Below are 17,067 nucleotides of genomic sequence, written 5' to 3'. Positions count from 1 at the left end.
ATACCTGAAGCCACATGATAAAAATAGTGTATACTATTTGAATGTCAGTTTCCTTTGGAAAATTGAGAATGAATGATGAGTTAATCTGACGTTTTGAAATAATATTATTGAGGAGAATGAAAATTTAAACTTTAAATAAGCCTTCACAAAGCTCTCACAGCTGGCCACTTCAGGTTTCTACCCTTTTACTCTTACTCATTTAGGTATTTCATCTGCCTAGGGATTTTCCTATCTTTCGAATTCCCTTTTTTTTTTTTTAGTTTTCTGTATTCATTTACTATGGCTGCCTTAACAAAGTACCACCAACTGAGTGGCTTAAACAGCAGAAATCTATTATCTCACACTTCTGAAAGTTAGAAGTCTGAGAACAAGGTGTTGGCAGGGTAGGTTCCTTCTGAAAACTAGGGGGTAAAGGCTGTTCTGGGCTCTCCCCTGGCTTCTGGTGGTTTGGTGGCAATCTTTAGTGTTTGTTGGCTCGTAGATGCATCACCCCAAACTTTGCCTGTATCTTCACATGACATACTCTCTGTGTGCTTGTTCCTGTGTCCAGATTTCTCCTTTTTATAAGGACATCAGTTGTGTTGGATAAGGGACTACTTCAGTATGATTTCATCTTATATATCTACAACTATAGCAACATTATTTCCAAATAAGATCACATTCTGAGACATTGGAGGTCAGGACTTAAACATAAAAATTGGGGGATAGGTGGAGCATAATATTTGTTATCATTCTCTCATTTATTTAACAAATGATTCTTAAATGTCATCTATTGCGAAGTCTATCTGGAGATTAGATCGAGCAGTACCATCCTGAAGATTTTCCTTCTAATACTTGTGGGATTCCTTCTAACATTTATGTGACCTTTTCTTGTGATTGTCCTTTATTATTCATTCTTGTTGACTCAATTTAACTTTCTAACTTTCAACAGTAGCTATAAATTTAATTTTACTATACCTTCATTTAGGTTACAATGTATTTATTATAAATGAGGATTTGTTATATCCTTATTTATGGTATATCCATGTCAATATGTCCATTTATATATGCACACACATATAATTTGGGTTATAATTTGTTATGAATGAAGATTTCTTTTCTCAGAAAAATGGTAACCCATATAAATATTTTAGTATCGGCCGGGCACAGTGGCTCAAGCCTGTAATCCCAGCACTCTGGGAGGCCGAGGCGGGTGGATCACGAGGTCAAGAGATCGGGACCATCCTGGTCAACATGGTGAAACCCCGTCTCTACTAAAAATACAAAAAATTAGCTGGGCATGGTGGTGTGTGCCTGTAATCCCAGCTACTCAGGAGGCTGAGGCAGGAGAATTGCTTGAACCCAGGAGGCAGAGGTTGCGGTGAGCCGAGATCGCGCCATTGCACTCCAGCCTGGATAACAAGAGCGAAACTCCGTCTCCAAAAAATATATATATATATTTTAGTACCAATTTATTATACAACATTAACTAATATTTATGTCAGGCACTGTTTTAGATACTTAGGACACAATTATGAATAAAATAGGTAAAAATTTCTGCTCATAGAGCTTACATTCTGCTGGGGGAAGGAGATTCATGACATCTGTTATTTTGCTCAATATTGTGGTTATTTTGTTGACAATATAATGCTAGTGTTTTGCCAGCCTATTAAAATTGCATTCTGGGAACATTCTGTGTTGTAATTTAGACACTCAATTTTTTTTTAAATAGCAGTTAAATAGAATAATATTTTGAGGCTCCTGGACCCTTCTGTTTGCTTAGCTATAATCACTGAGTAATCCAGGTAATTGTTTATTTTCCTGGCACTGCCCTGCTTCAGTTGGACCTACCTTTTAAATAGTCTATTATTTTCCAATAACTTATTAATATTTTTGAAGGAATAACATTCCTTTCATCATAGTATAGCAAAATATTACCAATGTAATAGAACCCTATTTAAAACAGATATGCTTTGACATGGTACAGAAATATAAAGTACAAATATCCTTCACCATTCAAATCTGTGTGATTCCTGGGCTGAGAATTCAAGCAGACACCTTAGATAGTGAGGGATACCATATTATCCACCTTTATTTCTTTGTTTGTGTATTATAATAGCAAATAGAGAGTTCAGATAGCCAGAAATAACCTCTTTTGTATTTAATACATTGTTAAATGCCTGGTGCAGCATAGAAATACAATAACATCTTAGTTTTGTCATTGAATATTTTAAGAATTAGATGCAATTTTCAATTTTCTTAAATTTAATACTTATCATTAGGACATTAATATGTTTTGAGAAATGCTTCATCCTTTTGTGTCTTTTTAGGATATTTTACTTTATGTAGGAGTTGCCTCCATTAGAAGTTTCCGACCAACAGCTAACATTGATGTGCATTATTTATTGAATACCTATCCAAGAAATGTTCCCTCATACTTAATAAAACCTGGTATCCGACCAGGTGTGGTGGCTCATGCCTATAATCCCAGCACTTTGGGAAGCCAAGGCAGTGGATCACCTGAGGTCAGGAGTTCAAGATCAGCCTAGCCAACATGGTGAAACTTCATTTCTACTAAAAATACAAAATTAGCCAGGCGTGATGTCATACACCTGTACTCCCAGCTACTCGGGAAGCTGAGACAGGAGAATCACTTGAACCCAGGAGGCAGAGGCTGCAGTGAGCCAACATTGTGCCACTGTACTCTGGCCTGGGTGAGACACAACGAGACTCCATCCAAAAAAAAACTGATATTACTATCTGTAGATCATAGATTTTATTGATATGTTTAAACTTTTCAAATATACTAGTATATATATATATATATATATATTCATGTTTGTTTATAGAATTTTAAAATAAGTTTTTCAGTTTTCTCCAAAAACATTCAAAGTGTATAACATAGGACCCTGGTTATAATATCTGTAGTATACTTTGCCTTGTCTTACTAGTCGCTGGCTTTAACATTTTATATTAATATTTTTCAAACTATGAAAAATGTGTTTTTTTAAAAAAAAACATTTAATATTGAGAATTAAATACTTAAACCTGTTCAGCTAAAGTTTTAAGGTATTTTATATTATTATTCTCTGGTATTAAACAGTTTTTTCCCTGCTGTTAACCTATTAGTTCCTTACTCCCTGAAAGAAGCATACTATGAGTTTACTATTTCGCTGACATAAACAGTCCAGTAGAATTACAAATATTTCTGTTTTTTTTTAAAACCAAACTCAAATCCGTGTTCTAGCTAACAGTCTTATCTTTGGAGCAATTTTAATTTAATGTAAGTGAAATTTTATTCTTCAATAGCAAATCATTTTATTACAGTATTCCATTTAACTATATAGTCTCGTAAAATCTTTTGAATTAGTTCTCTGGATTAGAGAACTAATCTTCTGGATTAATTCTCATTTCACAAGAATTTTTTGATTTTCCTAAAAAATGACTTTATTAGTATATTTCAATTTTACATTTAAAGTTTTCAGTAAGAAAGTAATTAAATATGAGAAGGAAGGCTCTTATTTTCCTTTCAACAGAATATCTAAGTTCCCATAATGCCAATTTCTATATAATTTATTTTGCTTCTGTTATGTATAGTGACTAGGTTTCCTCGGCCTATGTCACCTCTTCAAGATGTGTCCACTATTATCGGAAGTCGTGAGCAACTGGCAGTACTACTACAACTCTATGACTACCAGCTGGAACAGGAGGGTACAACAGGCTGGGAGAGTTTACTGTGGGTTGTCAATCAATTGTAAGTTACCACCTCTGTATTACTTTGAATGAATGATAACTCTTATATTTAGCCTTGGCCCTGAGAACAAAATATAAGAAAACTTTTAAAATGTAACTGGGCATCATTCATGGTAAACACCTTTAGGACACAGAGGACTCAGACCATTGGATACGTAATTTATCTGAGAAGAAGGTGCTGCTGTATTTTATCCAGATCTATCTGCCATCTCATTTGTCCTGTCATGGCAATGAATTTTAAACTACATCCAAACTTCTCATTTTTAAGGCTAAAATGATGCCATGTAAAGCCAAGCCCTTATGTGAAGCATCAGATCCATAGATTTGAGTCACATTAACTCTGTACTCAGAATTGTACCATTTTCCATATATTTTCTGGCAAACAGTTAAAATTTATTTTTTAAAGTGTATACAGTATAATGTAATCTCACAACATTTTCAGAGGGTCCCAAACAATGCCTTTCGTTTCAGAGAATGAAATAGAAGAGGTTGTTATATTTGCGTTGTTTCAGAAATTGGCAAGGAAACAGTAATTTATATGTATCCCCTGCCTATTTTTCTTTCCTTTCATATTCAGGTTGCCACAACTTATAGAAATAGTTGGCAAAATTAATGTTACTTCAACTGCCTGTGTCCATGAATTCTCCAGATTTTTCTGGCGCCTTTGCCGGACATTTGGCAAAATTTTTACAAACACTAAGGTAAAAACTTGTATTCTATGTTTTCTTATATGAAAAAGACATAGAAATGTAATGTGTTAACACTGTAACAGAGTAAATAAAAGCATGAACCATTCTTTTATTTAATTCACTTCTTTAGTATCTTAGAATACTATGATAGTAAAAAAAAAAAAAATTCTAGTTGGTAATATTCTTATCTTTACTGATTTTCAGAAGATGATTTAGCCTAAGCTTAGTTCATACCCACACTTGGATATAAACTTTACTCATTGTGGATATATATCCTCAAAGATTTTCAATATAGGAAGTGTCAGCTAGGGAACTCAACCACAATCCTTTGAATGTGTTGCTGGTACTTACTATCACCGGTTCAGGAAGCGGCTGTTTGCTCAGGACACTTTGGTAAAAACCTCAAGTGATTGTGGAACCACAGCTACTTATATATAAAACTTGCTGCGAAGATACCACCTCTTAGAATAGCATGGACACTAGAGATAAATTCTACATATTTCAGTCATTACCAAAAGTATCATTTGTCACATATGCCTATACAGGTTATTCTGTAGTTTCAGATATTAAAATTGAAATGTCATTAGATCCTAATGTATTCATTAATCCTATTAAACCAGTTGTCTTCATAACATTTTGTTAAGCCAGTTCTTTAGAGAGCTAATAAAAAACATAAAAAGATATCATTTCTATAATCAAATGTTAATAAAGACATTTAAAAGGTAAGCATTTTAATTATTAAATTTGATTTAGTGTAGCTCTTTACTATTAAATCTATAGTTGAAACATTTAAAGCAAATAATGTGATATAAGGAACTGGACAAAATTCAGAAGACTTAGGTTATGGTCCTGTGATCTGTTGACTAATGTTTGTGACCTTTAATAAATAAGTTAAATTATCTGGGCTTAGTCTTTTCATGTGTAAAATGAAGAATTTTTATAGAAGTATCTTTTACTTCTATATGTATGATTCAGTAGATGAATCTTTTAACATTGGTCTTTCTCTCAGTTTAAGCTAAATGTATACATTAATGTGCCTCACCCACAGAGAGGAGGGCAAATACCAGACCTTGATGTTATTATAGGAAAAACAAAATTATTTTATGTTTTTCACTAGCATTCAGTTGTTAAACAAATATAATTTGATTTCCCTGTTATCAGTATTGGCAAAAATTGTTTGATATCTCTGAAACAAGTAGCTATTTTTTTTTTAGAAAAGCAAGTAGGAATCCACTTATTCACTTAACAGTAGGTGGTTGTCTTCAGTGGCCTGAAATCTGTGATAACTTTAATAATAAAAAATTTAAGCAAGCCTTTGTTCTAACTTAAAATATTAAAACTAAATTCTACATTTCATATTTAAATTTGAGAAGTTACAGTAAAAGATTAAGATAAATATCACATGACTATGTTACTTACTGAACATCTCAAGTGACTGAAATTTCCTTTTCATTTTTTAAAAATACAGCCAAATGCTTTTTTCAATAATTCTAACCATATAATAATATCTACCTAAGTAATACTTCTATAACCAAGTTCAGTTTTAGAAAGCAGTAATTACAACCACTTAAAATCATATTGGAAAGTATTTTAATTTAATAAGAGAAGCCAGAAGCCATTCAGAAAGTAGCTGTTGACCTGAGTTGATCTTTTTCAAAAATTTATCCTTAAAGTTTTTATTTTCAGTAACTTTTTTATCCTAAGACTCATGATTAAGAATTATTACATTTCTGACCACTTGACTCAAGTCATCTATAAAGCTAAATAAATAAATAAATAGTAGTAGTAACAACAGTAGTAGACATTTCATTTAATCAATTGTTCCATTGAAACTGAGACTTTTTGAATCTTTTCTTTGGGTTGCTTAGGTAAAACCTCAGTTCCAGGAGATTTTAAGACTATCTGAAGAAAATATTGGTAAGTTTGTCATTATTACTTTTAAAAACAATTGCATTTCTTTATGCAGGAAAAATACTATAGTCTCCATATTTATAAATTGTATAAATGAACTTGCAAGTACAATCAAAATGGAAAATTTATATTATGGAGTTCTTGGTTTTTATAACTGTATCACATCTAATATCCTTCCTATGAGGTGGCAGTAAGATTAATCCCTGTCAATCTGATTGTAAATATATACCTTCATTGTGACCAAGTTGATGTAAGGCTGAACTTTACAACCTGGGTACTCATACCTTTAGAGGTTTGAAGTAGTAATATTCAAGAGACTGACAGTTATAAAATAAGTTGCATCTAATTCCTAATTAGTTATTTAATATTTTTAAAAATTAAACATAGTAGAAAAGAACAGTATATATTCATATATGTTTTCAAAATGAAACATGAGAGAAACTACAGGCTTGACTGGGTAGCTCCAGCTACTTTGTTGACAGTTTCCCCCATCTGCCTTAAGAAGTCTAGTTATGGTGCCATTGGCCTAAGGACTTGTTTGCATATGGATCTTGTGTCACTATGTATTTTTCTAATTTCTAGGAATAAACTGTGGAAGATGCGTAGCACCCCCACCCCCATTTTTAACTTGGCTAATTTTGAATATATATATATATATATACACACATATACACACACACACCCCATAGTGGTTTGAGTTCAGTGGTCTAGAAAAGTCCATTTTTGGCAGTCCTCAGAGGTAGTCAGAGAATGAATAAATGAATTCTTTTAAGCCTGAAGACATTGAAGAGATTTTGCGGGAGGTCAAGAAGGGGTGGGGGATGAAAAATAACTCCCAAAGGTTATTATTAATGTCTTTTTAAAGGACTGATATTTGGAATGCCTAAATTGTTGGTATTAAATGTTTATTATTAATGATTGTGATAAATTAGTGAAGAAAAAAGGTAAATATTTTAAAAACTGACAGCTTTTGGAATTATTAGCCATGAACGTTTAGCTGTTGAAATAGGAAGTAATTATTAACCCCTGTATATGTAGCCCATATTTATGAATATACTTTAAGCTTATGTTCAGACATTAACATCAACACTCCCCAAGAAAAAGGTACTCTTACCAAGAGAATAAACAAACAACAAATACTAATTAATGTGAAAATGGAACTGCTTTTTTGCGAAATTTCTTCAGGGCAGTTAGTTAAATAAATCTTTTCAACTCAATTTATTTATGTAGTACCCTCAGAAAATAATTTAAAACCATATAAAAAAATAAGTATAGTAAAAAAATATTCTTGGGAACATAACAGCAAACATAAAGCACTTAAAACAGTGCCTCAGGATCAGTAAATAAGGGCTCTGGGTACCGGGAATAATAATTAGCATCTCACTGTCATTGTCTACAACTTTCCTTTTGGAATTGTCCACAGAGGCTGTATAAGAAAATCTCTTTTAAAGCAGTCACAAGGCACACAACTATGGTTGCATGCTTTCTCCTTTTTCTCTGCTTTACTTAGCATGATTCCTTCCTCCTCCATGAAAATAATCAGGATTCTGTCTGTCTGAAAACCCTATTGAGTGAGGATGCAGGAGGGGCTCAGGAAATCAGGCTAGTATGGGAAACTACCTCCTATCTAGAAACAGATCAGGTAACACATATCTAGGTGTTTTTAGGTGAATGCCTTTACATTTTACTAAACTGAAAATTGAAAACATAAAAATGTTGGGTATCTGCCTATATGGACACTTAGAAGACTTTCAAGAGGAAAGTTCTGATTTCCAATTATGGAAATCAAGAATATAATCTTCCTTTGGTTATTCATGTTCTTTCCCATTTGTCCGAAATCTTTATGCTAATGGCTTTTCAAGAAACACTAAGTTGTATTTTACAACCACTAATAAACATGTTTTTCAAAGTAATGACAATATTTATTTGTAACCTCGTAAACAGTTGTAATTTTAAATATAACCACATTGTGATTTTATTCTTTACACTGAAAATATACTTATTTTTTAAATTATTTTAATAATTTTAGATTCCTCAGCAGGAAATGGGGTCCTCACTAAAGCTACAGTCCCCATTTATGCAACAGGAGTCCTTACATGTTATATTCAGGTAAGGGAAAAATTCTGATTCTCTAGTAAAAGTCTTTCTTCTATTTAGAAAAACACCTAGTATTGTGTCTTCTTAACATGTATGTATGTGGCAATTGCTACCAATAAAGGAAAACAATTTACAGTTTTTGAAAACAATTCAATAAATAATTTATAATGAGTAGCATATATGAATAATAAGGGCCTGACTAAAACCTCAGTTGAACAAATAAATTGAATAAATTTAGAGATTATGAGCTTTTTGATACTGTGTTAGAGGTGTTAGATTGTACTTACTTAGTAGAGTTTCTTTGTCTTCCATAATGTTTTTCATAAATAAATGACAAGCAGAATACATGTGTTAGGTGAACTAAACCACAAAGTGCTGTAGAATACTATACCTTATCAGCATTGTTAGCTAAGTACTTTTTAATAATGCAGGTTGAGTATCCCTTATCAAATGCTTAGGGCAAAAGTGGTTTCAGATTTTGGAATTTTTTTTTTTTTTCCGATAAAGGAGTATTTGCATATACATCGTAAGATATTCTGGGGATGGGACCCAAGTCTAAACACAAAATGTATTTCATATGCACATTACACACATAGCCTGAAGGTAATTTTATACAATATTTTAAATAATTTTGTGCATGAAACAGTTTGTGTACATTGAACCATCAGAAAGCAAAGGAGTCACTGTCTCAGACACCCATGTGAACAATCTGGTTGGTTGGCATCACCATCGTTCCTGACTTTGCATTTATATGCTACAAATAAGCAATTGTTTTCATATACTTTTTCACATGTAGGTACTTAACAATAAGAAAATATAACATATCATTAATACAGTGAAAAAATAATGTCCTCAGGGTAACAAAGCACAGTAACATCACCCGAATACCTGGATCTGCTGTTACGCAGCAGCCACAGCAAGTGACCACAGGCTTTCACACACAGCGTCTATTTGGCACTCACAAAGTTTCAAATTTTAGAGCATTTTGGATTTTCAGATTAGGGATGCTCAACCTGAAAATTTATTTTTCTTAATTTTTACTGCATAACAAATTACCCCAAAATATAATGATCTATTATAACTGTTTCATTTGCTCATGATTCTGCAATCTGGGCCTCACACAGCTTTCTCCTCTTCTGCTGTTCTTCCTGGTGGTCACTTTTGTTGCTGCCAAAAGTGGGTTAGCTGAGGGGGTCTCTCAGGACCTCTCTCTTTTCACATGGCTTCTGAAGCAGCAGAGCCAGACTTACCACATGGTGGCTAAAGGCTCCCAAGAATGAAAAGGCAGAATCTGCTAGGCTAAAGCTTAGGCCTGGAATTAGCACAATGTCGTTTCTACTGCAGTCTCTTGTTAAATAAGTTACAGGCCCAACCCAGGTTAAAACAAAAGGAAGGAAGTAAGCCAGGATATGAAATAGGAGGTGTGGTTTAGTGGTGGCCACCAATATAACGGCTGCTACAGTCTACTTAACATTGTTTTAAGTAAATAACATATAATGATGTGTCTCAAAGCAGAGTAGTAATTTTTAAGTATAAGGCAGTCCCACCAGTAAGGTGGAAATAGTGACTCAGGATAAAGCACTTTTAGAAGTTAACATGTAAGAATGAAGAAGGAACACCTTTTCCAATGGTTTCCTGAATTTTTAACCTAGAATACATATTACCTTGCAATATAAGTTGTTATCACATATTACCTAGTGGAAGTTACAGCTCTGTTAAAGTGGCACAGTATTCTTTTAAATTTTTGTTTTCTACCCTAGTTTCTAATACTATCCTGATATGGATACTATTCTGTTTTTAAAATATTTTAAGTCATGTATGTTAATAAAGTGTGTCTGTTGTTCGTAAATTTGTGGCGGTCAAAGATACTAAGTCCTAACAGTGCCAGACACAACAGCATACCTACCGTCTCCTCTTTAACTTTGGAAAGTGTCCTTGTATAATGTGTGGTGTCAATATTTTATTCTTTTTCACCCTCTTGAAGTTTTGTTAATATTTTTATTTTGACCATAAATAACATTTTAAATTATAATAATTAACTACTAAGAACAAGGTTTGACTCATAGTAGGCCCTCAGAATGGATCTGTTGAATAAATGAATAAGGGACATCTCTTTTGAGTCATTATGAAGTCTTAATATGTTATTTATATCTGTAAAAAGATAAGAACTTTTCAACTTATTACAAAGTAAATAGCAAATTGAGGTAGCAATCACAGATTGCCAGGGTTATTTTAGGAAACATACCAGTTAATGTTTATCTTATTAAACAAAAATTTTTGTTAGGATAAATCACAGTAAACAAAAATTATCTTGAATCAAATATATAAGCAGTACTACTTGTTTTGAGATTCGAAAAAATGATAAATAAGATTATAGCAAATTTTTAAAAATCAAAAGAATTTGTACTTACTTAGAAGTCTTATTTTGTACCTCTTATTTTACATTTAAGTTTTTCTCAGATTTGCAGTTTGTTTTCTAAAGCTATGTCTATTTTATATTTGAAATAATAGGCAACTAAAAATGGGTGAAATCACAATTCCAGCATTGCCCTGATGCTAATGTGTCAGTGTCTACACTTTTTACTAAGTAGACTTAGTAAACTGCAGGTCTTTTTTTTTTTTTTTTTTTTTTTGAGACGGAGTTTCGTTCTTGTTACCCAGGCTGGAGTGCAGTGGTGCAATCTCGGCTCACCACAACCTCCGCCTCCTGGGTTCAGGCAATTCTCCTGCCTCAGCCTCCTGAGTAGCTGGGATTACAGGCACGAGCCACCATGCCCAGCTAATTTTTTGTATTTTTTTTTTTTTTTTTTAGTAGAGACGGGGTTTCACTACGTTGACCAGGATGGTCTCGATCTCTTGACCTCGTGATCCACCCGCCTCAGCCTCCCAAAGTGCTGGGATTACAGGCATGAGCCACCACGCCGGGCAACTGCAGGTCTTAAAGCTGTTGTATTCATCCTTTTTTCATGTTAACCGTTACTTTTGTCAGTCCTTATCTCTACTTCATTCTAAATCAACCTGATAATGTAGGAAGTAAAAAAGGTAGGGGATAATCCAGTCTTCTTCATGGATCTATTGATTTGTTGTAGACCTCCTGTGATCTGTTAAATTTACTACAGACCCTCTATGTCCCTAATGTCAACTTGATTTTATTATGTATTTATTTTCCAACAAACTGTCAGATTCCCTTCCCCTGCATATTGAGGTTAATTTAACATACAAAGTTATATTTTTTTTTACTCTCCTAATTTAGCAGGTTTTCTTTTTCTAACATATTTTCTGATTATGAAAGTAATAGTTCATTAAAGAAAGTTTTGAAAAATGCAAATTGTTTTTTAATCAAGGTATGCAACTGCTTCTTAAAAGAACACAGTAGTCTATATTTTACCAAGCGTGCAGTTAGTTTTCACCCCTAAGATATTCCAAAGATAATTTCTTAGAAATCAGTTTTCTACTATTTTTTTCTACAGGGAATAACTATTCTAATAGTTTTTATTATATAGAGCCAAAATTCTTGGGAACTAAAGTTGGTAAGGTAAATTTTAATATAAGATTATACCTTTTAATATTCTAAATCAGGACCATCCAAACTTTTTACGGTGATGGAAATAATCTATAGCTGAGTTATCCAATCAGTTAGGCACTTGCCACATGTGTCTATTATGCCTTTGCATTGTACACAGTTCGACTAAGGAACTGAATCTTTCACTTTATGTAATTTTTTATTTAAATTTAAATATAAGTAGCCACATGTGGCTAGTGGCTACCACTATATTAGACCACACGTCTAACTTAAAGAATCAGGAGAGTCTTTGTCTTCATACCATTCTGACCATAGATATGCTTAATTAATAAATATCTTTTAATTAAAATAGCTTCCAAATTTGGATACTTTCCCCTTATTTGGTAACATTTTCTAATTATAGATAGGTAAATATGGTATTTAGTTCTACTTGATTGTTTGGAAATTCATTATTAGTATTTTTCCTCTGTAGGAAGAAGACCGAAAACTGTTAGTTGGATTCTTAGAAGATGTAATGACGCTGCTTTCATTATCTCATGCTCCTCTTGATAGCCTGAAGGCTTCTTTTGTGGAATTAGGGTAAGAAATAACAGCTTATAATTTGCTAAAAGGCATATAAAATTTTTAGATTGGATTTCTAGAGTGCATATTTTAACTCTAAAGGGTTGACATGCACACATGCACACCCGTTCTCTTGGTTTTGAAGCTTCAAGGTTCTTTTTGTGTATTTTAGTTTTGCTTATTTGTTCATTCTTAATATTTTGTAATCAATACATTGTAATTTAAAAAGTAGGGGAAAGGGTGCAGACATATGTTTTCTTTCAAGCAGTTGGAGAAATAAAATCAAGTACAGATTTGAAGAAAATTTAGTTTCCCAGAACTGAAAAAGGAGCCCCAAATGAAAGCCAGTTTCTTTGGCTCCTATTTTCACTCTGTTTGATTTGCTTAGTCCTGTTCATAATTACATCATCTGGCTGCTAAAATAATTTTATCTTAGTCTTTACTGAAAACAGACTCATGCGTTTATTAATAATACCACCTTACATTTGCATAGGCATCACAGCCAACATACCCTTCCATACAGATGGTTTGAGTTGATTTTATTTGATTCTACAACAACCATGTGACATAAGTAGGATATGTACTGCTTCCCCAATTTTTATAGATCCAGAAACCAAGACCCACAGAGGTTGTAGCTTACCCAGCTGACTCTTAGTTCAGTGTGCTATCCTTTTTTCTCATGGAGAAATTTGTTGTTTCTTCATAATTTTAACTTGCATGCTATTAGAAAGAGTGGAATTATCTGTCACAATTGCAAATTCTTAGAGAAGTTAAAAATGTGATTTCTGAATATGCTGAAAGATTGTGGTTGAGTAAAGAAGGTGACATCCTTTTTTAGAGAATCTTAGTTGTAACCTATCTAGCCAAAGTAATTCCATATGTTCTGCAAATATTGTTGTCATTAATATTTCCTATAAATACAGTGTTTTTCAGTACACTGGGAAGGGACTGTGGCTCCCAATGTTAACACTGTTTTTTTTCTTCTAGTGCAAATCCAGCCTACCATGAGTTGCTATTAACTGTTTTGTGGTATGGTGTTGTCCATACTTCAGCACTCGTGAGGTGTACTGCTGCTAGAATGTTTGAGGTATGTCAACAGATGCTTCTGTTGGTTTCAATTACAATAATTTTTTTAGAAGAAGGAGAAGGGATTTTTTTAAATACTTTACATATCATATTATGTTCATATATATTTTATGGCTTTGAACAGTGTCTAGTTGTGTACTGTGTGATGGGGCAGAAATTTAGCTTTGACATATTTAAAAATATTTTCTCGCCTTACTGGTTCTTTGACTGTTATTCAGTTATCACATTTATTTCTCAAATTATCTTTTAAATCTTATTAATTTCTAACTTATATAAATCTTTCAGACTATACTTTTCTATTTACTGAAGAAAATAAACTGAAGCAACAGGATATCTTTCAAGTTGTGAAATATAGTTGAATTTATCAGTAGCATTAGAAAATCAGTTATTGCAATTATGGAAATGTTTATTTTACTGATTACTCTTACTTAACTATTCCATAACATTTCATATGTAGAATAATATCCCAATACCTTAACTGCCCATAGAGTTGTAAAAGAGAGGAGACCAGATAATTTACCTGAATTGCATTAAATTGCCACCTACCCAAGTTAGGTATGAAATTGAAATAACTAACTTTTATACCCATGATGTAACAAATTATGTCATAGCCCTAGTATGTTTGTGAGGGCGGTGTGAAAAGGAGGAGGGCGTTAGAACTTTATTTGAGCACTACAATTGGTTTACTGTTTCTTGTTGATTTTTAGTCTTGCCATAAAGCTAGGCTGCCTGGGTTCCGTTTTCATCTCTGCCACCTAGTGACTTTGTAAATCACTTTGACAAGGTTGAACCTCTTTGTACCTTTGTTTCCTCATCTACAAAAGAAAGTTGATAATAAAAAGTATCTGTCTCAAAGTGTCAGTCTCAAAGGATTTTTGTTAATATTAAATTAATGCTTGTAAAGCCCTAAAAAAAGTCTCTGGAACTTAATAAGTGCTTATAATAGATGTTTACTGTCATTATCTTTTTTTTATTTATGCTATTATTTCACAAAATATATGATAGTAATAGGGGACATATACTTATCCAAACTAAAATTGCCCTAATATGCATGTGATTCTTAAAATACCTAAACTTTTATTTCTATAAAAAGAATTGGGTAGTTCAAATCTTCCTAAATATCAGAATTTCTCCACAATTTAAGATAAATTGCAATTGGAAGGATGGGGTACTGATATATTTAAAATATATGCTTTCTAAAATTTTGAAATATGTAAATTAAATTTGTGAATTCAAGAAAATTACATTATTATCAGGAAGTTGAAAATTCGCCATCCATGTTATTCCCTCAGTTATCAAACAAAAGCATTTTTTTAAAAAGCCATAATCCAAGGTTCTTTGTGAAGATGAATGGCAAAGTCACTATTTGGTTTTATGTCTAGCACAAGGTCCTTCTGGGTATAAATCATTTTGATTATTCAATATGCTGATAAGGGAGCATTACCATGAAAGAAAAGTCATTTGTCAGTCCCTCCTCTCCCCAAAAAGAAGAAAGTATCCTTTTAAATGAAGAGCTATTTCTTTAATACACTCTCTTCTTATGATTTTATTCTAAGCTCATAAAAGCGATTTCTTTTTCTTAAATTCTTTGTCTCTAAAATGTTTGTATGCACTGGTGAATCATACCATGTAAATGAAAATAAGTAAATAAAATGAAGTAGCTTCCCTTTTCATTTGTTTTGGAGTTTTTTGCTTGATTTGTTTGGTTTTCTGCCTTACTTCTTATGTGTGGCTTATGTCTGGTTTTGGTTTCTCTGTTTGCTGTCAGTGCTGGTCTGGAAACTATATTTATGCTTAAGCAGTTTTCAATGTCTTCTCAGGTTGTTGATGAACTTCTGGGTCTTGTTTGAGAAACTATTTCAATATTTTTCAAATTCACTTAAGATAAATTTCAATGAGCATGTCAAAAAAAATTATCAGTTAGAGAAATTAAGGTTCCTTTTTTGTCAGTGATTCTTATTTGAACTAAATTGTATTAAAAGAATAATGGGTCATAAGATGTATTTTGATTCCAATGCTTTATAATTTGGAATTATGCCTACTTACCCTAAAAATTAGTTAATTCAAAATAAAAACATATAAAAACACTTTCTTTTTTTAAAAGGTGAGACCAGAAACTGTTGAGAAGAAAGTAAGAAATGCATATGTCAGGAACATAATAGGATATGGTTACTGAAATTCAATACTAAAGTTAGGTTAGCTTTTAAACAGCAGAACAAAAAGAGGGAATTTAATCAATCATATTATTCTCATGTAAATAAGAGAATATAAATTCCTTTTTAAAGTAGCAAATTAATTAAATTATAAGAAGAATTTATCATGTGTCATAAATTTTCCAAAAGATGCAGAAAAGAACTTCATATATATTTTAAGAAATTGAGCATGTAACATTAGAACACAACTAAAAGAAGTCATGAATTTTAAGTCAGATTGGACGGAGTTCCTTTTCCAGCCCTACTACTTAGACTCTAAAACCCTAGACAAGTTACTTCTCTAAGCCTGTTTCTTCATCTGTTAAAATGTTGATAATATTTGTACTTCAGTGAAAAGAAGAAATGATATATTGTGTTAAAGTGTATCACAATTGATAGCTCTTAAATTTGCTTTCTGATTTTCTAGCTTGATAAGAAATTGAACTTAAAAAACCTACAGCAATGAAAAATTAATTTGTCCCCTAAATTACCCCCTTTTTTAAATGCTTTTGACAGTCTCAAGATAGCAGAAATTTTAAGACACTGATACAACTCTAAGCAATCTTATTTATAAAATAATAGAAGAAAGTCTTATTTAACAATATTTGAACTCCTTTGTCCTATTTCTTTCTATCCAATATCTGTAATGTTTAAGATATTAAAAGTTCTTTGTCATTTTATTCCTGGCTAATTATCTATGTTTTTTTATAAAAAAATATTTCAAAATATTGAAGTGGATTCTAAAATGAATCAGTGGGTAAATGGGGAAAAATCTTTGCAAAATTAAGAATCTTCACCTAAAGTGAGCTATATAAGAGATGTCTTGTATAAGAGAAATACCTTCACATAGGCACACAATGGTAGGGTTTTTTTTTTGTTGTTTTTTGTTTTTGAGGCAGAATTTTGCTCTTGTTGACCAGGCTGGAGTGCAGTGACACAATTTTGGCTCACCGCAGCCACCACCAGGATTACAGGCATGTGCCACCATCCCCGGCTAATTTTGTATTTTCAGTAGAAATAGGGTTTCTCCATGTTGGTCAGGCTGGTCTCGAACTCCTGACCTCAAGTGATCTGCCCACCTCGGCCTCCCAAAAATTCTGTGACATCTTTGATCTTCTGTGAGGACTAGGTACTAGTTACTAGGTAAACAGATTGATGAGCATTTAGGATTAATATATACTTACAATCTGAAATTGGGAAGGGATTGCCCTTCTCTGTTGAACTCATAGAATTCAGTAATATTTATCAAACAAAATACATAGGCTCTGTATTGTTC

At 32.6% G+C, this 17,067-nt stretch overlaps 1 protein-coding gene across 9 annotated transcripts in view; it reads left to right on the top strand.

The window, feature by feature from the left end:
* RELCH (RAB11 binding and LisH domain, coiled-coil and HEAT repeat containing) overlaps positions 1-17,067 on the top strand; it is a 120,895-nt gene that overhangs the window by 78,292 nt on the left and 25,536 nt on the right. For 8 of the 9 annotated variants that reach the window (XM_010336752.3, XM_074383294.1, XM_003926021.4 and 5 more), the window contains 6 exons: positions 3,577-3,733; positions 4,310-4,433; positions 6,290-6,338; positions 8,362-8,441; positions 12,425-12,531; positions 13,501-13,600. In XM_010336752.3, the coding sequence (XP_010335054.1) occupies positions 3,577-3,733; positions 4,310-4,433; positions 6,290-6,338; positions 8,362-8,441; positions 12,425-12,531; positions 13,501-13,600 (617 nt within the window). Of the gene's footprint in view, positions 1-3,576; positions 3,734-4,309; positions 4,434-6,289; positions 6,339-8,361; positions 8,442-8,929; positions 9,033-12,424; positions 12,532-13,500; positions 13,601-17,067 lie in introns of all 9 variants that reach the window. The other variant, XM_074383297.1, reaches the window with a different exon arrangement.

This window comes from Saimiri boliviensis, chromosome 13, assembly GCF_048565385.1.
Source record: "Saimiri boliviensis isolate mSaiBol1 chromosome 13, mSaiBol1.pri, whole genome shotgun sequence".
NCBI classification, from domain to species: Eukaryota; Metazoa; Chordata; class Mammalia; order Primates; family Cebidae; genus Saimiri; species Saimiri boliviensis.
Note: the sequence above shows the minus strand (reverse complement) of the source record. Positions and strands in the feature narration are given on the sequence as shown.